At 51.6% G+C, this 21,681-nt stretch overlaps 1 protein-coding gene across 1 annotated transcript in view; it reads left to right on the top strand.

Annotated features, from left to right (window-relative positions):
• Positions 1–18,988, top strand: part of LOC108554434 (uncharacterized) — a 19,516-nt gene extending 528 nt beyond the window's left edge. Inside the window, exons 2-3 of the mRNA XM_017909714.1 lie at positions 11,954–12,375; positions 18,809–18,988. Of these exons, the coding sequence (XP_017765203.1) occupies positions 11,954–12,375; positions 18,809–18,988 (602 nt within the window). The remainder of the gene's footprint in view (positions 1–11,953; positions 12,376–18,808) is intronic.
• Positions 18,989–21,681: the final 2,693 nt, after the last annotated feature.

Below are 21,681 nucleotides of genomic sequence, written 5' to 3'. Positions count from 1 at the left end.
ACCGCTCTTTTCTTTCTTTTACCATCTGCCTCCGCCTCCATGACTAGGATGTGTCCACTGGGTCTACGCGTTCTCGCTACGATATCCTTCCGACGGCATTTCAGCAAGAGATGTACATTAGAAGACGGGTAATGCGCCTACCAGCGTTTTTACCAGCCACGGAGGCTCCGTCGGTCTAGTCGAGAGAAATATCAAATTATAGAATCATACTTGCTCGAGAGTTTAGCTGACAGAAAAGAAAGAGAAGGAAAGGTCGCCTAACGATCGAGGATCGATCACGATGATTCGCAACGTGTCGAAGCTGCGCTTCGATCTAGAGAAATCTATAAATTTTACAAGAATATTATATATTTTTGACAAATACCACGATAACGCGGTTGTCTTTTCTCTTTTAATTCCGCCCTGTAACTATTTATTTATTTATTTATTACGCCATGTCTGTCACTTCTGTTACCTCCCTTTTTTATACACTTTGTAAGCACCAATGAAAAATTGTGACTTTCAATAAACTTTGTATACGTTGAAATTAATAATGCGTGAGACGCAATTCATTCCCACTCACACGTACACAACGCTCGAGAGTAGGACAGCACGCTGCGTATCGACTAGAAATGCAACACGTGGTTGTCGCGCGCTGCAACGCGGATCACTTTCCAGTCGAATAACGCCACTCTGCGTCCACTTTTCCTTCAGAAGCTGCCAACTATTTCTCGCGCGTTTCCTCCAGAGGCAGTCGCCGCGGAGAACGAATCGCGAAACCTTTCCGAAATTTCGTCGATCGTCCATCATTTCCGAGTCAGTTCGTAAAAAAGCAAACGAAATCGTTCGAAAAACGATTGATTTTCGATAAAATTGGAAAAGAGAAGAAAAAGGCACGGAGTGACGATCGAAAGCTACGCTTTCGGGCGAACGAAGCGGCGTAGGATCGGGGAAAGTACGCTCCGCGTTCGTTTGGCACTGGCGAGAGATCGTCTCGTGCAGGTCATTGACTCGGTGTTGCACGATTTGTCGAAAATTCTGATACATTTGACAGCGGTCGTTGTCCCGTGAGTCAGCGTCGAAAAATTCCGGTCCATCGCGATACTCGCGAGATATCTCGACACCTTCTCCCGTGATTCCGCGCACGCCGCAGAGAAAAAGGACACGTAGGCCGCGAGACTAGCGTGTCATCGCGTGATTAATTCGATTTCGTGTTTCAATGTCCTCTCCTCTCGAGTTCTTGCTTCTTCCATTCTCCGAGTCTCTTCTTTTCAAACTCTAATTCGTATCTACTAACAAACTTGCTTTTGCTTTGCACGATATCTATATCCACTAACGTAGTTTTCTTCGAAACTACCCAATCGCTTACTTTCCACCCCATGCACCGATTTTCTAATTTTTACCCTCGCGAGGTGGTCCTCGGGGTGCGCGATAGTCACAGAAATTCGGTTCGAATGCAACGCGCGATAGACTGGCACAGAGACCGAGGAAGAAGAGAGAGAGAGAAAGAAAGAGAGAGAGAGAGAGAGAGAGAGAGAGAGAGAGAGAGGATGGAGCTAGAGGCGTAAATTGCGGTAACTTATATTCGGCGCATAATGAAACGCGGCTTTACGAGGGTGCAGCGAGCGAAAGGGGGCGAGTATAACAGATGTAGCGTGGGTGTAGAGGCGAGAGTATGGCAGACGATGTCCGGCCATGACCCTGCACCGCTGCTCGAGCCTCCTTTACGGCGAAAGAGACGGTCGGTCGGATCGACAGGAGAGTAGGAGGAGAGAGACAGGGAGGGACAGAGAGGAGAGAAGACCGATGGTCAGGCACACCGGAGTAAAACGCGCCATAAAACGCGATGCAACGGCTCGTTCCCCGAATCTCGGATGTCGATCGTCCAGCAGAGATTGCAGTATCGAACGTGCACCGTGCCGCGACGATTGCCGGACGAGTGCCTCGATACCATATCTCACGCGCTTTCGAATACGCGCTGGATGCTCGGCTCCGAAGAGGTTCCGGGGTCTCCTCGCGCGTACATCCACGACCGAACCGAACCCGGATGACGAATTTTTCCCAGCGACGGGTTATCTATACAGCGGAGGTGTGTGCTTTGAGATTCCTAAAATTCGAGGTTAGTGGAGAAAATTTTATTCCCTCGGCGACTGTTTTCAGATATATTTTTCTTTCCTTCTCTAGGATTTATCTTTTAAATTTGGCATTTTAAACGAGCCGTTCATCGTTTTTATTTGTTCGAGTAGTCGTAATGGAGGCAGACGAGGTACAGTTTTATCGGTAGTAGAGATAAAAGAGAGGTGATAAATTGCAAATTAGTTCAAGACAGAACCCGGTTTAGGATTATTCGCAGAGTACTCGAGTCACAGTCGGGGCAACCGTAATTTCATATTACTACCTCCTATAAAACGCTTGTGATCGAAGGTCAGTGCACCCTGGTCGCTCGAAACGCGCGATTAACCGAGAGGAAACGTCGTCGGATAGCATTCTGAATCCATTTTGCCGCAGTTTCACGGCAATACGTCGCTAACGAGCCTTTGATCTCGCCGACCAGCGCGTGCAAGTGTCCCGAAAGAAACCACAAATTGCATCCGGTCGTCGCTGGTGTGCTACCGTTGTTTCGCAGTGACGCAACGTTCCTCGAAATGTCTGGTTCGTCGGAACCAGGTCCCTTCCTCGGGTTCGCTATCGGGTACGCATCCGTGATTGGCCGATTTTCCAAATTTTCTCCGTCGAAATCGCATGTCCGAATCCACGATCCTGGCAGGGCGGAACGGACGGAGGAGTCGGGAGGAATTCTTATTACGAGGCTGAATTATACCCCGGTTCGCTATTTTCCAAACGAAAATAGTTGGCGGGCGGCCGCGTGTGTGAGGGTCAATAACCATAGTTTGCCGCGGCGCGGTTTCGAGAGAGAAGATGCAGAATCTGGCGGGCCGCGAGCGCGCTGTTGCATCGAGTCGGGGTTGGTTATTTATAGAAACAGCTGTGGCCAGCCCCGTTCGAGTCTTCTCCCGTGACATTTGCAGAAAACTTCCACCTCGTCATCGTGCTCGCGTAAACGCCACCACGGTAATAACGATTACGCGCGTTACCCGATCGCGCTGCCTTCTTTTTCCTTCCGCCTGCCCGTTTTCCCTCTCGTTCCCTCGTCGCCGACACTTTGTCCGATCTTTGCTTCGATCTCTGCTTCGATCTCTAGCGTCCGCGCAGCGAAGGATAATGCGTCGCGACGTACCCCGCCGCGGCGCTGCGATCGCGCGACCCGTGACGCCCCATTCTCGTGCCCCGATACGATAACGCCGAATCGAACGTCCCCGCGATCGCTCTAATCGCGGCCATTTAACTTCTCGGTAAGAGAAAGATCGGGTGTCGTTCGTAAAACGATAGCCCTTCGACACTGAACTTCGTATTACGTTACTTTCTCGCAAAGCCTCGGTTCGCACCGTGACGCCGAATTTCGAAGCGAGCCCCGCGATCTATCCGGAAAAGTGCGCTCTTTCTCCTTTCCTCGCGTATCGATGTCTCGAATCGAGCCACGAAATTCCATTAAATCGCAAATACGCAGTCGCCATTACGCAATGGCGCATTAGAAGCTAAATTTCTTCGTTTCCTCGCGCGCCCCCTTCGAGGAAATTCCCGTCGAGATGTTGCTCGAGAAAGTTTCGAGGATAGAATCCGATCCGTGAGTCCCAACGCGATCGTTCCAGCGTGAATTCGCCTCATCACGGTTTTCCCAGCGGAAGTGCCGAAGACGATCGATCCGGAACACGAGGAACGAGAGCACCGACCGTAGTCTATAGACCTGATGAAATATTGAAAGGAATTCGTCATTGCCGATTGTCCGGTCCTCGATGGCCGTCTCCTTCCATTCATCCAGTGAGCCAGGCGTTATTGGCGGAGCCCTTAAAATATTCATCGTACCTTCCTCTTTCTTTCCCATTTTTCCTCCCCTGTTCCTTTCCCGGGCTCGTCTCCGTTGATGGTTCGTTATCGTCACCGGTGAGCCGCGTTTTATCTTCGCGTCAACCGAACAATGCCGTATCTTCCTTATCTGTCCGTCAGGACCAGGCTTATTGAATTTTCCAGCTCACCTCTGCCCTTTTTTCCTCCATACGCGAGAACCGTTGACAGGGTCGCGGTGCTTTTCCCCGAAGGGGGTAAGCTTCAGGTGAATCGGATCAACGCTAAGTATAGTCACTGGCGTGGTTTTATTCTCCCGCGCGCAATGTTCGTGGAAACGTGCTTATTAATGCACGGAGGAAACTTCCTCGCCTCCGGAACTTTGGTCGGACGATAAAGTGGATCGCGAGCAACCTATTTCCCGACATCTTTGTGACACGTTCAAACGCGATCACGAGACCCGAGGAACCCGTAAATTTCGGAGAAAATAGAAAAATTGGCAGAGGGGAACGAATTTTTAAAACATCTGCGAAATTCTGCTTATAATTCAGTCGCAACGGTATCGTAAAAATGGGGTAAAATTTTCCTGGTTAATTACCCATCGAACTTAATCGTGTCCTCGCGGATATCGGCAATATCCGTCTTCATTTCTCCGTAATAAACATCGGGACGATGCTTTCCTCGTCACGGATTGTTTTCGACTTAACAAGCCGGTTGCTCGTGGTTCCGGCCAATTAACGTCCACCTCGTCAGGTCGATTCTTATCCGCGGCGCCGCGTCGTTTTTAATTAAAACTCTAATTGTACAGCTCGCCGCGTGCTTTTCACGGATTTCGAAGCGTCGGCGCGCGGGCGCGCGCTCTCGCTGGCCCCGTGGATCATTAATATTCATCGAGACGAAGCGGTGTTATACATTTTTACGCTCCCCTGAGCGTATTCTTCGTAGGCGACTCGAGCACGCGTCTCCAGCCGTACATGAAATTCGGCTGATTTTATCTGCCCGACAACCCTTTTCCTTCGATTACCTCGACCCTTCGCGGCGCAGGTCCGCTTATCGCTTCACGTCATCGCGATGTTATCGAGCGTGAAGATCGGCCATCGCTTTTCCTCGTAGGCTCCTCCAAACTGCACCCCGACTGCACCCCGACTGCACCCCGACTGCACCCTCGTTCGACCCTGATTGCACCCTGATTGCCGCAGTCTCCGAACAATATCTGCTCCTAATTACCTCGGAGACGCTTGCGAGTTCTCCGAGATTCGTCTTGCGCGTGTCGACTCGATTATCGGCGCAATTAATATTCATAGGGACGCGTCAAGACGTTATTGTAACGTCGATGCTGTTTACGTCCGCCGGCTTCGAGAGGAACGGAAAACACGAACTATATCGGAACCGACCGCGGAATCGAATACGCGTTCCGAGCTGGTAGCCGAAGCTCGCAAAACCAGTTCTTTGTTTCTCCGGGTGGAAGTTGCGACTGTTCGCCGTCGAATTTATCGATAATACCAGCGACACTGCGGAATCGACGAATATATCCCGAAATGGCGCGTTAGACGAGGTGGAAAACGAAAATACGACAGGGATTTCTCTAGCCGGCAAACCGTGTATACTCTTACCCGTAGTCATGGCTGAAAGGTCCCGATCTCATAGAATCCGTGCTCACAGTGAATCCTCAGCCCCATCAGCTCGCGGTGGAATCGATTTCCGCTCGCAGCTGAGCTCCGCGCGATACCCGGCCGATTATTAGCCGCGGTGTAACGGAAAGAGAGGCAGAGGGGCAGGGGAATAGAGGACCTCGATTTGCTTGTAATTATAATCGTGGAATAACGGTGGCGAGACGTGACCGACTTGCGGTGGTTTGTAAAACGTAACGAGCGACTCGCCGGCTAACGATGTAATCAGCGATGTGCAGCTTCTTAGCGATTACGCTGCTAACGGAAGCCGTGCATCGGCGTGTCGCTGGCTGATGGAAATAGAGTCGTTGGATCGGTCGTTCCAGGCTGCATCTCCGTATCGCGAGCCTTTCTAGAGCTGCTGCTCTTTTTTCAAACAAATTGCCATACTATTATCCACTGTAACTCGAATTCGTTTGGAAGAAGATGCTCGGGTTCTTCTTTAACCCTCTACGACCCTGTTTTATCCGACTCTTCTCGATTTTTATCGGTGAGACTCGGTTCTTTAAGGTTTGACTTAATTCGGTTAAAAAGTGGAACGAAATTTCGAGTACAGTCATTGCTGCGATCGATCGGCGAGATTATAGGCGATGTTGATCGGTCGTTTATTCGCAGTCGAATGCGCGTTCCGTTGCAGCGGAATGATAAGCAGAATCGTTGCTAATTGGCCGAAATCTCGAAGGCTCGAGTAAGAAACGCCGCCATTGTTCGGCTCGCTCCGTCGCTACAAATTTCCCCGTCGTCCGTGCAGAAAGATTTTCAGTATACCCGCAGAGACACGGCGGCCAATCAGCTACGAACCTCGATTAATTCCGCCGACAACGAAATCGCGAGTCACGTAGTCAATAAGAGCGTAATCAATCGGTCGAGCGAGCCGCGGGAACGTTTCCTCGATACGACTTCTGCACCGCAGAATCCGATCGAGCTCCGTGCCGGCGAACCGGTGGACAGAATTTATTGGGTAATCAGATAGTCGTAGGAAATCGATGGCCGGCCGCGTCGTGGCGCAACCTTGTTCCCTCATTTTTACCATTTTCCCGTTGCCCGTATCGCGATAACGTATCTCTCGGTCGTTTCCATGCAGAGCCGAGCGATCCTTGCGCGAGATCGCTCACCACGGCGTCCTGGTACCGCTGGTGGATCGCTCGAAGATCGCTCGAAGATCGTTCGGAGATCGTTCGAAAGAGATCGTTCGATCCGTGTTAGGGAAGAGGGAAGAGCAAAAAAGGAAATAGAAAAACGGGGAAAAAAATGGATCACGCGGGGGAAATGGATTGTCCTCCGAGCGAAGGCTCGCTTTTACGAGATTTCCGCGAAGCGTTCGAAAGTGACCGATCCTCGCGCCGGTTTCGAGTAAGACGCAGAAAATCCGTCGCACTTGCGCGCCGCGTTCACCGTGGCACGATTTAAGGAACGTTGCTCGAACGATCGGCCACATCCCGGGGCAATCATCGCGTATTTACGACTTCGGTTCCCTCGAATAGGTTCGAGCAGCGATATTTTCTATTACGGAACGACGAACGCGGCATTGTGTATACCCGCCAGTCGGATGGTGAGACTTTCGCGCGGACTCGATGACTCATTTCTCTAGTTACGCGCTTCGGCGTATTGAACCCCCCAACGGGATCCAGATAATCCGACGAGTGTCTAATCCGTACTCGCGTCTCGAAAATTTCGACGGTGAAAAGCAAAATTCCATCTAAAGTGTCGCAGCTGAGTTTCATAGTTACTTGGGAGAAAGATCGAGCGCGAGAATTAAATGGCGGAAAGATTAATTCGCATCGGAGTCTCGGTCGGAATCTTGAACCGAGTGGTTGCAACGACGCAGTTCGACTGTTCCGACTCATTGTCTCTGAAATGTGGCAAAAGCGTGGCAAGATAAAAACCACTGCGCCGAGAGTACGCGCGCGCGCTCTCGCTCGCTCGCCCGTATACGTTTGACACCGCTCGCGACTCGCGACTGTTTCCACCAGCGTCGGTTTGCGCGCGCGAGAGAGTTTGGCCGGTGTGCGTGGCGACTGCGGCGGCCTTGAGAGGGGTTCTTTGTGCAGTTGAGCGTTCACCACGGCTCACGTACGGCGTGGTGGCGCACACGCTTGCTCGCACCTACGCACACAACGGCGCGGCAGATCGCGTGAGCGCCGCTAGGGTTGACGTTACACGTATACTGTAACGAGTTGCGTTGCACTTACGCGTACAAAGGGCGCTCCATGTGAGTCACGTGCTCGCATATGCTGCCAGCGCTCGATCTGCTCCCACTCTTCGCCCTTTTCCGCGCCTCTCCTCCCGCCTCTTTGACATAACGCGCGTACATAGCGTACATTGTCTCTCGCGTGTTCCCGCTGCTCGCTCCGAATTTCCCCCCCGCCCCGCCGCTCCTTTCCGCTTCCTTTTTTCTCTCCGCGTTCCTGTTTTTCCTTCCTCCGGTTCCCTTTTTTCGCCGCGCGCGTTATCTCCGCCGCTCTATCTCTCGCTGCAACCTTCTTTTTCCCTCGCCGCGCATTCCTCGCCCAGTCTCGCGAACCCCGTCCTTTTTTCCTCTAAACGTCTCCACCGACCCGTCCCGACCTCCCTGTTCCTTATATACTCGTCGCGCGTCCCCTCTATGCGCGCCGCCACTCTTTTTCGTCCGCTGCAACCCGTCCGTCCCGGTTCTCTCCGCCGCGCGTGCAGCGCCGCTCCGACGCACGGGGATCCCGCGAGACCGCGAACGCGGCGTGCATGCGGGTGTTGGCCACGTGCGCGCTGCACTTTTTGCCCGCTACGCTTTTATGGGACGCGCGAGCCGTCCTCTTCTCGGGGTCCCCTCTTCGGCCACGCGGAGCTCTCTCGAGCGTGTCTCGCTCGTCGAGAAGCCCGAGTCTCGAGCTTTCGGCGGGGCGTATCGGCCCCCGGAGATGGAGAGAAAAGGGAAGGAAATGTGGCGGCGGATCGGCGCGAAAGCCGGATCGCCTTGAATCGAGTGGAAACCGCGCGAAAAGTATACCGGCCGCGCGGTCGGATAAGAAATCGAATCGAACTTGCCCGCGGCATAGATCGGAATTAGGCTGGCCGTTTGTCACGTTTAACGCGCTCGTAAATCGCCGGGCGACAGAATCCGTGCTAATAATCGTGGCTGTAGACCGATAATTACCGCGGTTCGTTACATAAATCGGTTTCGGGAAAGGCCGCCGTTCCCTCGGGCGTGTAGTACGCGCGCGTAGTGACATTTGGCGAGAGGAAAATCGGCGAGGTAGAAAGCGAGACGATAGGCACGGATAAGTTAGGTTCGGATGGTTTTGCAAGCGGTGAAAAGCCCGTACCGAGCGGAGATTTCGCGATCGAGCGATCGGACTCGCGAGTACAGGCGACGATGTGTGGCCGATGCGCGCGCGCTCGGGTTGCACAAGCGAAAGAGAGCCTCGGGAGAGCGTGGCCCGAGTACTGCGGCGCACGCGCGAGAGCGAGAGCGAGAGCGAGAGCTCCGGCGCGGACGTTTACTCGAAATGTCAAGGATGCAACCGCGCGAGCGCTCCAGTGCGCAGGCGCGCGCGCGACCGGTCCCCGAGACAATGGCGGCCGGAGGCGCGGAGGAATTGTTATTTTGTCACGCATGGCTTCGATTTACGTGCGCGCCGCTTCTCTCGCGCGAAAAACCCGTCTGTTTAAATGTTTCTGCCAGCCCACGATCGCGTGCTGTTATTTGCCCGCGCGAAGATGGCTTTGACGGATCGATCGATCCTATCGATCGATATCGGCGAGGAACGGCGGTTTTTCATCAGGGATCGCGACGACGTTTGAAAGTTGCGATCGATCTGCGCCGAAATGTCAGCGGGATTTCGGGTATCCCTTTGAATTTCAGTTACTCGCGACGGAATTACTCGATCCGTGCCACCACCGAAGGCGCGGAAACGAATAATGGAACTGGCGGATGAGTCAGTGATACAGCCGCGATTATTCATGCGTCCGCGCGATACGATGCGGTTCAAGCGACTCACCTGATTCCGTACTGCGAAGTAGCCTCCGTGGTTTCTCGGACCCCCCGAAACCGCTTTCCCCCGGGGCCCGCGCAGATAACGTCCGCCGCTCCGAAAATTCCAAAACCAGTTGCACTCCGGTTTACGAGTACCATTTCGCGGTTCGTAAAACGCGTTACTGCGTCTCGGGATCGCGCAAACAGCGGACTGTTAGGTCCTCTCTCTCTCTCTCTCTCTCTCTCTCTCGCGACGAATCCTCCGAGCCGGCGAAAAGGCTTCGTTAAAACTAATTACCACCGGCCCTGACTTCTCCCCGGTGTCCCGCTCTTAATTATCGAAGGCGTCGTAAAAACGAGCCAGCGGCCCGCCGAATGCATTTCTGTTTACCAGCTCTCTCAGCCGGAATTACGCTGCGTTTATCTGGCGTCGACGCGAGAGACGTAAAACGCGTGGCCACTTATCAACCGAAAAACGCTTCTTCGGGCTTACTGGCGGCGATAAACGCGTCGAAACACGCGCGTACCCCGACGCTGCCCGATACCGCGCGTTTCCTGACCGCCAGATACCGTGCCAGCCTCGAACACTTCTACTTCGTCTCCTTCCTTTCAACCTCGCCGTTCTTTTCCTTCTCTTTTTCTTCTCTTTTTCTTCTCTTTTTCCCAGAAAACGGCCTCTCCTTCCTTTCAACCTCGCCGTTCTTTTCCTTCTCTTTTTCTTCTCTTTTTCTTCTCTTTTTCTTCTCTTTTTCCCAGAAAACGGCTCAGTCACCGTATGATCCCCGGTTGACAGTCCTCGATATCGACGGTGTGTATCCTTAACGCGAGTGTGCGCGTGCGATACACACGTGTACTGCCCGGCCGTGTCGAAATCGCGGAACGAAGGCTATCGCGCCGGAGCGTTGTAAATTTTCAGACAATCATTAGCCAACGATGTCGTCGGTTTCCATTACAGGGCAACCCGGCGGTCGCCGTTGTCTAGCCGGAGCGTGGCATTAGTCCTTATAAGCGACTCGTGGCCGTCATGCGTGCGTAGATCCTGAGCATTTCCATTGTGTGACGCAACGCTCGCCTTTACGCCGCGATTAATTATCGATGGCAAATCCAGATACGCTGAATAGGAATCGGTTGGTCCGCGTATTTCGTCGATCCCGGTATCGCGGCGGCCATCTGTTTTCGGCAGAGTCGGAGAGATCGTTCGGAGCGATCGAAACAACGATGATGAATCGCCGTACCTTCGCTTATCCGATCGTCGAGGAAAGTTTGAACTTTACGCTGGCACGTAAGGCAGTCGACGCTCGGTTATCGGCTTGAATTTTGCCGCAGATTTATGGGCCCCGTTGACGGAGCTCGACGCGCGGATGTGGTCCGCGAGATTGACAAATTGCGGCCGATGATGATTAGACAGATATCGCGATATCTCGCAATTTACGCCGAGTTACGTTCGAGTTGCGAACGTTTCACGAATTCGCTCCTACTTGGATCGAATGACACGCTGGGCGATTCAGCCGCGCTAATCTTTGATCGTTCCTTGAACCGAGAAGGGAAATACGCGTCACCTACGGGTTTCTCACGGATAGAGTGACGTAGACGATGACGAAAATTTGCGTTTCGTTGCGAAATTCTTCCGAGATTCTCAAAATAATGATTTGCGGGCATTGGTATTTGTCTGCAACTTGACGAAACGGCTGCGTCATGGCTACGTTCCGTCTTTGGTTGACTGCTCTATGAAAATATTCGTTAAAATTATGCTAGACGCGAATTCTACCCTTTCAAATTTAGCACGCTATGAGAAAGTTGCATGTCACTGTCCCAACACGTATTCATTCAAACATTTTGACATGATCCACGTCACCTATACGTTTTTCGTGCGTGGATAGAGTGATAGAAATGGTAATTGCTTGAAGCCTGACAATCTTTGTCTAAATTCTATCCAATAGGAATATTACATTTCCAAATTTATAGTGTAGGACAAAGATTACTCGACACAGCTCTAAAATATTTAACCCTTTCCACTCGAGAGGTGACCCTCAGTCACCATTTCATAAAATTTGGAAGATCGATATTAATTAATGTATCAAATTTAATGTAATGTAACAGTATGCGAGGTATCGATATCAGATAATTCTACAATTCTATTATTATACAATTCTTTATTTACTGCTCAAAAAAGTATCGTCAGTTTTTTAATGGAGAATCTTTGATTTTCTACTCTTCTCTAGTCAAAAAATCGTCGAGTGTAAAGGGTTAAGTACTTAAAACCTTCTTGGAAATTTTATTTTCCATTACAGTCCTTATTTGCCTGTATTGTAAGAATCTCAATCGAACTAACATCCAATAGAAGTAATAAATTTTCAAATTATGGAGCAAAGGTAGCTCGTGACAGTTCTAAACCCTATCGAAGACATTCGAAATCTTAACTGACCAAACGATCTTCCTCGTGTTCTAGATCGGTTACCACGACGGGTCGGTGACGAGCGGCATCCGGTGGTGCTGGTGGACTCGGACCTGTCCCGATTGCCGCTGCCGGATCTGGTGCTCTCCGCCGTGGAGCAGCTTCCGGCCGCGACGCCCCAGGTGACCGTGTCGGCGCCCAGCAGCCCGACCAGGGACGCGGCGTTCCAGTTTCCGGAGTGCAGCGGCGATGAGAGCGGTCTGGCACCGGTGCCAAGCCCAAGGCCACGACCGCGAAGACGCAGGCTCACCTCCGAGGGTGGCAGTGCCGCGGCCATGAAGAAGGGACCAGTCGCCGAGCCGATCTGCAACAGCTGCTGCGGCCACTACGGGCAGGCCTTCAACGAGAGCCAGTGGGCGAGCGTAGGCGCCAACCTCAGGAACATCGCCGACGACTTTCACGCGTCAAAGACCAAGGTCAGTGGACTGCTCGGCCCAATCGGCCCGACGGGGGTTGTTGACTCCTATGGCGATTCTTTGTCCGCGTTCCACTCCCGAAACATTTGCTCCTCGTTTGCTAACGCGAATTTTAATCTACAATGTCCATTCTATGTAGAATAATTTACTTGCCTGAAAACGAGTCCCTTTTTTCGATTTTCGAAACACGAGTCGTTCGAGACAGTATAGGGAATACGATACCCTGTATAGCGAATTTGCGTAAGGTAGAGAACGTTTGTACAAATGTTGGAGTAGAGTGTAGAAGGTACACTCGGTGGGTTGTTTTGTAATTTTGGTGAGCAATTATAATTATTCAGAAGCAGAAATAATTTTAGTTATGGACGTTGGGAAACTCAAGGTACTCTCACTTAACTTTTAATAAGATGAGGATGTACCTTCTAATCTTTTTACTTCTCGTGGAATACTTCATACTAATTGTAAATTGGGTGTTTTTAGAGGAACTCGCATCGATTACGTGAAATTCGTGTCCGCGAAAGTAAACTCTGCTAGAATCGCCTGATGGATATTAAAGATTAGAGAAATAGTTAAAATTTGTTGCATAGTGTAACAGAAAGTACGTACTTTTTTACTCGCGACTTATATTTTAATATTTCTATACTAAATTTTATACTGAAGCTCAAACGCGAATCTGTGCATTTCCAAATTATTTAATTTTAATTACCAATTATATACCTGTTTAGAAATTCGAGGAACTCCCCAAAAGTTAGGCTCGTGTTGCACTATGAGGGGTCAAATTCGTACAAGTTCTGGTATCGCATTTGATATTAAATACTCGATAAAGCAATGGGGAATTTTTAAAAAATTGAAAATTTTATTAGCCGTAAATATTCGCAAAGCTCGCGAAGCACGGTGGAGCAAAATAAGGGAAAGCACTGGCAGGCTCTTTTGTTTCCAACTTTCCGCGGTTGAATGCCGGGCTTATCGTTACCACGAGCGTAACGCCAAGTGTTTACGACGCGAGGAGTACAGGTGCGAAGTGCGCGGCGTAAAAATAATTGCGTTGCGCTCCCTGTCACGATTCCAGCCACCCCCGCGCGATGCTTTTTCACTCGTCGTAAAGTCACCCTTGTAGCGTGGCTGTTATAAAACCGTCGGAATACGCAGATGCCACGGAGGGACCTGTAAAATAGAATTCTCCCCAACCCCGTCATTTTTACGCTCTCAATTTCTAAATTAATTTCACCCCGTCCCACCCCGTCCGTCTACCTCGCGTAAATCCGAAATTCTTTCCGTACCAGACGAGTTTCTTCCCGTACAAAATCCTTGAAAATTACATTTCTGCGTGGGAAGAGAGATTTCTCGATCTTGGTCGGAAATCGATCAGACCTGGTGGAAGATAACCCGCGATATAATGGTCCCGCGAATGATTCACTGTGTCTCATTTCGCCGCGGTTCTGCGGCTCCGCTCTCGGTCGTTCTCTGCCCGTCGCGGAAGAAAGCAGAGAAATCGGCTGGTGTGGGTCAGCCATGGCCATAAACGCGAATTTAGTTATATCGGTGGCACCGACGGTGTCCCACGGGCGCAATAAATATCCGCTCGCCACCGTTAAGACGTCTAGTATTGCTCCCAGCGTGTATGACCCCGCGCACGGCCGCCACTTCATCACCGTTTCACCCGCGCGATCTACGGCTCTCCTTCACCCCCTGCGACCCCTTCGATCGCTCCATCGAATATGTATCGACGATGGCCGTCGGGACGATGGCCCGCACTGATTTTACGAGGCGTCCCCGGTTGTTTGTCGCGGGCGCGGAGGTGAGAAAAATAGAACGTCCGGACGGTTTTATGGCCGGATTCCATTTTTACACATCGACCAGATGAAATTGCTCGCGGACAGTCGTAAACGAATTACGGAAGATCGTCCGTCCACCCGGAAGTCCATGTTAGATTCGCCGCGAGTGGATTGGATTTCGCGATTGACGAGCGCCATGGCGCGGCCAACTTGTCACCGATTTCTATTTCATTTTATTTTTTCCCCGTAAAAGTGGAATACAGGTACTATTCTTTTGTTCTTTTTTTCCCTAGTACGAGCCATTTTCTATCATCTCGATTCTATTACCGAGATTACCGCGAGATCCATGGCGAATGGCGCGTCGAGCTTGGTTGTTATCGCGACGGACGAACAACGGGGACTCGGACCTAATAGACAAGCGTAAACGGACATAAAAACGGATCTAATCCCCCGCTGGTAATCATCGAATCGCCGAGAAAGAATAGTTTCTACGGGAGAACGATTATTACGGTCGCTCGTTCTTTTCACTCGTTTCCCCGTGATTTGCGGCGACCGATGGGAAGAAAGGAGCCGAGGGCAAGGACGGGGGTGACGCGAGGAACGGTCCATCCGCTGGAAGAGGAGAGAGAAAGACGGGGGAAAAGATGAACAAGCCGGAAGGGCGTTGCTGCTTTATCCGTCTCGACTTTATTCGCTTTAAAGGTCCGCGTCAGCGTGATACCCAATCCCGCAACGTCTAATTATTGCCGGTTAAGTGGCGGTAATTGAAGGGGGGCGAACGGATCCGTGAAATGGAAGAAATCTCCGCGCCTCTGCTCGAGGATTGGATACCGATCGGTTCGGTAACTCGAGGACCGGCTTGTTGATAATACGAATCGTGGCGAATTCTCTGCCAAGGGAATTGTCTCTACGGAATCTCCGACGGGGGGTGTTTGCGTTCCACCCTCTGGGGGAATCCGAGTGTCAGATTAATCTGCCGATGGACGACACAGGAGACGTCGTATCCTCGCGTGTTCCTCGTGTGTACAGGGTGGATTCGCGTCTTGTACGTGCTTTTCTTTCTCGTTTGTTCTCAACTGCTTGGCTGGGATTACGTTTGGTATCGCGTGACGAGCGCGCGCACGCTTTAGGGCCGTCGCGTCGTAGAGGTCGGATATTATCTCGATAGATGGACAGATAGATTTTTCCCACCGTCGAACCGATTCGTTTATCCGTGGGATCTCGAATTCTGCCGCGTATACGGAAGCAAAAACCACGCGAGTGGAAGTTGACGCCGGGAGATAATTGGGACATAACTTTGGCCGCGAAACGCTTCTATCCGCGTTTTTATCTCGATAGCGATCGCCCCGATAGCATTGACTCGTCGTAAATTGCTTTTGCCGGATGTCGTCGCGTTCCTGGGGCCCTTGGCGGGTTCCGCGGCGCAGAAGGAAGCTGAGCCGACGAGAGAACGCGTGGTCGAGCGCGAGTTACGAGCACAGTTCGTTCCCCATTCGTCATGGGAAGGCACCGCTTTACATATGCATGGAGAGTAAGCGAGCATGTAACGGCTAAGTGGTCACATCCCCTTACGTGAAAGTTAAGTGGGCATGGCAGCACGAGCCGTGGCCACGGGCCGAGAAAATTATCTTCAATTATCTCGTGCAATCGCGAGCCCTCTCTGCGCTCTCCTTCTTCTTCGCGATCCTCCTCGGCCTCCGCTTCGCGCCACTCGCGGGCCTCCTCGTGATTTATTATTCCAGGAAACCGTTTCTGCTTCTGCGAATTATCGCGTAAAAACGCGATATCGATGAATATTAATCTTGGCCGGGGAAATCTTCGAATTCCCGCTGGAAGTCGCAGCCGATTAAATCTGCCGGGCTCGAAACAGCTAACTCGAGAGAGACCTCTAATGGCCAGGTTCTAACGTCCGCAATTTCCCAGAATCCCCGTCGAAGACGTTCGCGGTAGCACCGAGAAAATTACCCCAGGGCCACGACCAAGTATTTCTCCCGCCTGGCATGGCTTCGATTTCCTCGAAGCGCGCGCGTTTAGCCGTTCCACCGCTAATGAAACGTTCCACCGACATTTATCAGTTATTCAAACGATCGACGCGTAAATTGATACATTAGGCACTCGGTAGCATAACGGGTCTCTCAGTGGATGCGGCAAGAAGCATCCTGTCCGCTCTTCTTGCCCCCTTTAGTCCAAGAAAACCGATGGGTCCCTTCTAGGCACGCGATCGAACCACCTCATCCTCCGCGTCGCGTCTTCCATCGTTTCTCGAGGTGTTGTTGGATTTTATCGTCCACGGTGCGTTGCACACTCGCTACCTGGGTCAACTCGTCGCTCAGACCGCAAACCTCCGTTGTCCATCGGCTTTTTCCCGCGTCGGAACGTCCACTCGATCGGCCATCGCAATTACGTTGCACGAGTCCGTGCTTACCTCCGGTAGTCTATGGGGTTGTCGCACGCTTTCCGCGCCATTTCTAACAGATATCCGTCATCCGTGTCGCTGATATGGGCGTTGAGGTCTAGTTTAACGGTTATCGATACTGGACGCCATATTTCTTGGGGCTGTGTAGAGCGAAGATTGTAGCATTCCTCGAGCGCCATTTCCTCTCGTTCGTCGAGCAGAAATGGCGGCTACGATTTACGGATAAATCGATCCGGCAAAGTAATTTCTTCTTCTCCCGGGGGTAGAAAAATTCGCTGCTTTGGACATCGTGTCTCGTTCGATTAATCGTCGCACGGTTACTTAAAGTTGCGAGAGCCTTCTCTAATCCCGGCATTAATCAACCGCGTGTAACTCGTTCCCGAACTAAGCCGAGCCGGGCCGAGCGGAAAGGCCGAGAAAGAGACGGCTCGCGTAGGAATAGATATTCAACCGGTTGCGCAACCTGCTGCCACGAACAATTAAAATTTACCGTCCCGGCAACGATAAACGTCGACGACGTAATCCCTGCGACCGGGTCGCGCATAAATTTCGCGCGCAACCGGCGAGCGAAGCGCGTACGAGCGAACGCGCGTTGCCCAACGCGCCCGCCGTACGCGTTCGGGGCGTTCTCTTCCGGGCCCGAAGCAATAAAACCTGCCCGCCACCTTTTCATACGCCTATACAGACGTCCGGAGAGAAAGTGCTGGCAGTCGCAGGTGGCTGGATGATAAGACGCGTGAAACGTTCGCTCGGTTTCCTCGAGACGATTCGAGATAAAACGAGGGCAACTGACGGAGGTCGCGATGGGGTCGCAGGCTTTCTCGAAACGCGTGGAAACTCGTGGAAACGAGGAAGAATCGCTGGCGAGGGCAGAGGGGAAAGGACACTATTAATTGACGAGGAGGACTCCCACGAGGAGAGTCCATAGACAATAATTCTTTCTTAATGTGACGCCTTCCTCTGCTTCTCTCGCTCGCACCCCCGCCCTCGCCGCGCGTAATCTCTTTCTGCTGCGAGCAACACTCGGACCGGGTGTTTTTCTATCCTCGCTGTTGGCGTAGCAGGGGTGAAACCGGAGAGTTGTATCGGGGCGGATCGAAGCCGACGATGACCAGATATTATGGCCACCACCCCCATAAAAGCCTCTGCTCTCGGAGATTGAGCTTGCCCCGGTTCTCGCCGTTTATTATTGCGCGTCCGGCCACCACTAGTGGATTAAGACGAAACGAGGATCGGAAGTCGCGCGCGGACCCTGCGGACCGGGGGTGTGATCGAGGAAACAAAGGAGGAAACCTCCGTTTCACCCTCGCCAATGGGAAAGATACACTGGTCGAGTGATATTCGCAGGCAAGATACGCAGGGAAGGGCGAAAAGCATCGGCCGACGGAAAATATTACCGTGACGCTTATCAGCTTTCGGAGAAGATCGACGCGGATCTCTCCGATCTCTCAGGGATAATTAATATTTTAACGAACCGGAATTTCTCTCGGATAAATCAGCCGAGCAGAGAGCGAGAGCGAGGAAGAATTCGATGGATTAAATTGTTACGGCGATATCGATAACCTTCGCCGAGCTGATTTCACCCCTAATGACTAATTGGATAATGAATCGTTCCGTGGAAGTTATAACGAAGACCTTTGTGTCGGAGGGAGTTTCGGGGGGCGCGATTCTTAAGCGAGGAAAGTTTCGCGGGCCAATTGCTTCCCGGTGGAAATTCTTCAAAGCGGAAATTAATTGACAATTAACCGGCATTAATGCGGTCCCGGTCGCGATTTGTGTTTCGCGCAAGTGGCGCCGCCAGTCCCTGGGGAGCTCGGTGGACCTTAATCGCGTTCCCCTCGAGCGTCTCGTCTTCTCGTGTAAATTCGAAGGGATCAGGGAGAGAACTCGATAAAAAGAGCGCGGTGCTTTCTCTACGCCGGAGGCTTAGCCGCAAGGAGTGTCGAATCGACGGTAATTCCGTCCAATTAGGACACTCCCAATTAGAGGAGCCTTAGCCCGGGTCCCCTCTTTCTCCGGCCCTCGTCCCCATTTCCCTGTGATTCTTGCTTCCAGAGAAACACGACAGCTCGTCGAGTCCCTCTTATCGAGCACCCGCGGGAACCCGTCGTGTCCCTCTTAAATTTACCTTTTTCTTCCCCCGGTACCCCCGCAATTCGTCCGATCTTGACGGACACGACCGACAATTCTTCGTCGCGAGAAACGCTAGAACCAGCGAATCGATCGTCTGCTTCTTCTGTTTCAGGCCGCTGAGATCGAAAAGTCTCGACTGCCCGCGATGAACTCGGGCTTCGCAAACTCGAGCAACGCTAACGGGTCCACGGACAGCATCCTGTCGTTGCTGATCCCGGCTCCGCTACGCGAGACCCTGTGGACGACGGTGGCCCTGTACCTTGGATGGAGGCTGGTCTCCCGTCTTCGATAGACGCGACGGAACCATCGTGTCGTCGTCAGGACGGGCGACCACGATGCCTCGAGGACACGAAGAACGATTACGGGCACTTGGAACGGCATCAGGCACAGTCGGTACGGCGAGCGGCTACTCGGTAAACCAGCGACCTCTTCTTTCTGGTCCCTTGCAAGCAGCACGAGCGTCCGGATAGCAAGGTCCGGTGCCGTTTCGAGGGTCAGCAGAGCTACGGGGAGCCAGCAGGAAGGATTACGCCTGGACGACTCCCGCTGGACGTCCTACAGGAGCATCCAACGCGATCTATTGTACGATCTATTTTCTATGTACGCGTGTCTCTCGCCTCCCGCGATCGAGAATGCACCCGTGCTGTTTCGTCCCGGTCTTTTCGACGGGATTTCTCCTGGAGGAGGAGGAGGAGAAGGAGGAGGAGAAGGAGGAGGAGGAGGAGGAGGAGGAACTCGAAGAAGGCGACGAACTCGAAGGTATAGATAGCGGCATCGACGACGAGGACGACGAGGACGACGAGGGTGGAGCTTGTCAACTCGTTACTTGTCGAGAAGTCAGAGTTACCTGAAGCCAAGTACCATTTCACGTTTGTCCGATGTTAGTTGTTCGTCGATGATCGATGTATGAAAAGGACCGATGTCGCGTATGTTCGAGTAACTCTGGCTCCACGACGATCCAACAGTCGTCGGGATTCTTGTTTTATTGACGTTCCGGCATCGACCTCGGTCTCGCGAGCGTAGTAGTAGTTAGTATTCCTTGCTCGGGCCCATCCTCCCCGTGATCGTCGCGCGATCTATTCGCCGTCGGATCGATATCCAGGTGCATTCTCGCCCGCGGCGGCGATCCACGCGTAGGTATCGTCGAGCACGGACTGTGTTCGTTCGACCGTGTGCCGATCGTCTGCCTTCCGGTCCGCTTGCGCGTCGCGAATGAGCGTCGTAAGAGAGACACGCGTGTTTCTCTCCCCGAGGGAATTTGCACGGGGTACATAGAATAGAACGAATTGAGGGATAGCGATGGCGACGATCGGGCCGTGACACACTGGTCTAGGTGAGGGAGACGGGGAGCTAAGGACGAGATCCAAAGAGGACTTAACCCAATAATCAAATGATGATCTCATTACGGATATAAAATAAAGAGAATTAAATAAAGTAGCGTGATCACGGGAACGGGACAGAGTAGGCAGTGATCTTTTAATTTTTCTTCATTTTCCGTTCCCTTTTCTCGATCTTGCTTTCGTTTCCGTCTGCGTTTCCTCGTCGATTTGCCTCGTTTCTCGTTACTCGTAAGACACCGCTCTGTCCCGTTCCCGTCGGTAGGAAGTATTTTGACGTGGCTTGTAGATAACGCGGTTACCTAGCCGATACAGGCAAGGCAGAACTCTATCTGGGATATAATGACACCGTGCCATGTCGTCTCGCGAACGGTCGAAAGATCCATCATCGAAGACGAGCGTAGAAGGAAAGATAAGGTGGGGATGGAAACCGTGATGGAAATGTAATTTCGCGTGATCTTAGATAACGGAGAGGGGAGAGCTGGTCGATCCTAAGGATTCGATCGAATTCGATCTTTCGTGGGAGGAACGATCGTGGATCGGGATCCGGATCGCTAGACGTTCATGGCGATGGTCGAATCGTCTGTACATAGAAAGTATTTCGAAGGGAGACTCTCTCTCTCCCTTCATTGTATTCCAAAAGTAAAAGAACAAAAAGAAAAAAAAGAAATGAAATGGTACTACGAGAAGAAGAACGCAAAGAGAATAATAAGGAAAGAACAAAAGTATAATGCGCGATTGAGCAGGTAGGGAAACGGGCGAGGACACGTAACGTGAAGAGGGGAGCAACGTATTGTAATTGTATAGAGGATTTAACTAAAATAATTAAAATTCAGTAAATAAGTCGACGTTTAATAATTAAAGTAGATAATCGATAGGTCGAGGATCGCAGCATCTTAATTGGCTAGCTGCGAGTCCCGTGGACAGTTTTCGAATGATCTCCGGTAGCTTAGCTCTTAGTGGCGCCCTCCTCCACGAAGGACGCCTCTCATGCCACCCAGGGCACAGGGTTTTCTCACCCTTTGCTCCTGCGTGTCACTTTTTTTTCTCTCTCTCTCTCTCTCTCTCTCTCTCTCTCTCTCTCTCTCTCTCTCTCTCTCTCTCTATCTCTCTATCTCTTACTTTCTTCTCACCTTTCGTTCTTCATCTTCCGCGTTCTTCCTCGTTTTCTCTTCTTCTCTTCTTCCGTCTCTCTTCGTTCTCTCCCTTTCTTTTCCCGATTCAATTTTCGCACTAAAATTCGCTCTCCTACTTCGCGTACCCTTCGTTTCCGCTTCTCCATTTCGTTTTCCCGCTTTCACACCTCTGCCTCGTTATTCGTCGATTAATCGCGAATTTCCGTACTCTTTAAACCGTTTTTGATCTCGTTAATTAGCGTGTATTTAGGTCTTCGTTGTTTCGTATTCGCGATTCCAGGCCGATTCCCGCCGACACCCGGCGTGAACGTTCGTAGAAGTTCGAAGTGGAATTTATAATTAAAGGATAGTTAGTGTCCCTGTTCGGGCCTCGGGGTTCCCCGAGTAGTTACGGACGGGATGAAACCAAAATCATCATAAGGCTGTCGATACGATAGTGTATTCCCGTGGACCGTTCTATCTGTCTCTCTATCTGTCTCTGTCTCCCGAGTAAAGACTTCTCCCCCTTTGTT

Source organism: Eufriesea mexicana, unplaced genomic scaffold (assembly GCF_001483705.2).
Source record: "Eufriesea mexicana isolate 0111107269 unplaced genomic scaffold, ASM148370v2 scaffold21310, whole genome shotgun sequence".
In the NCBI taxonomy this organism is placed as follows: Eukaryota; Metazoa; Arthropoda; class Insecta; order Hymenoptera; family Apidae; genus Eufriesea; species Eufriesea mexicana.
This window is presented reverse-complemented; position numbering and strand designations above follow the sequence as displayed.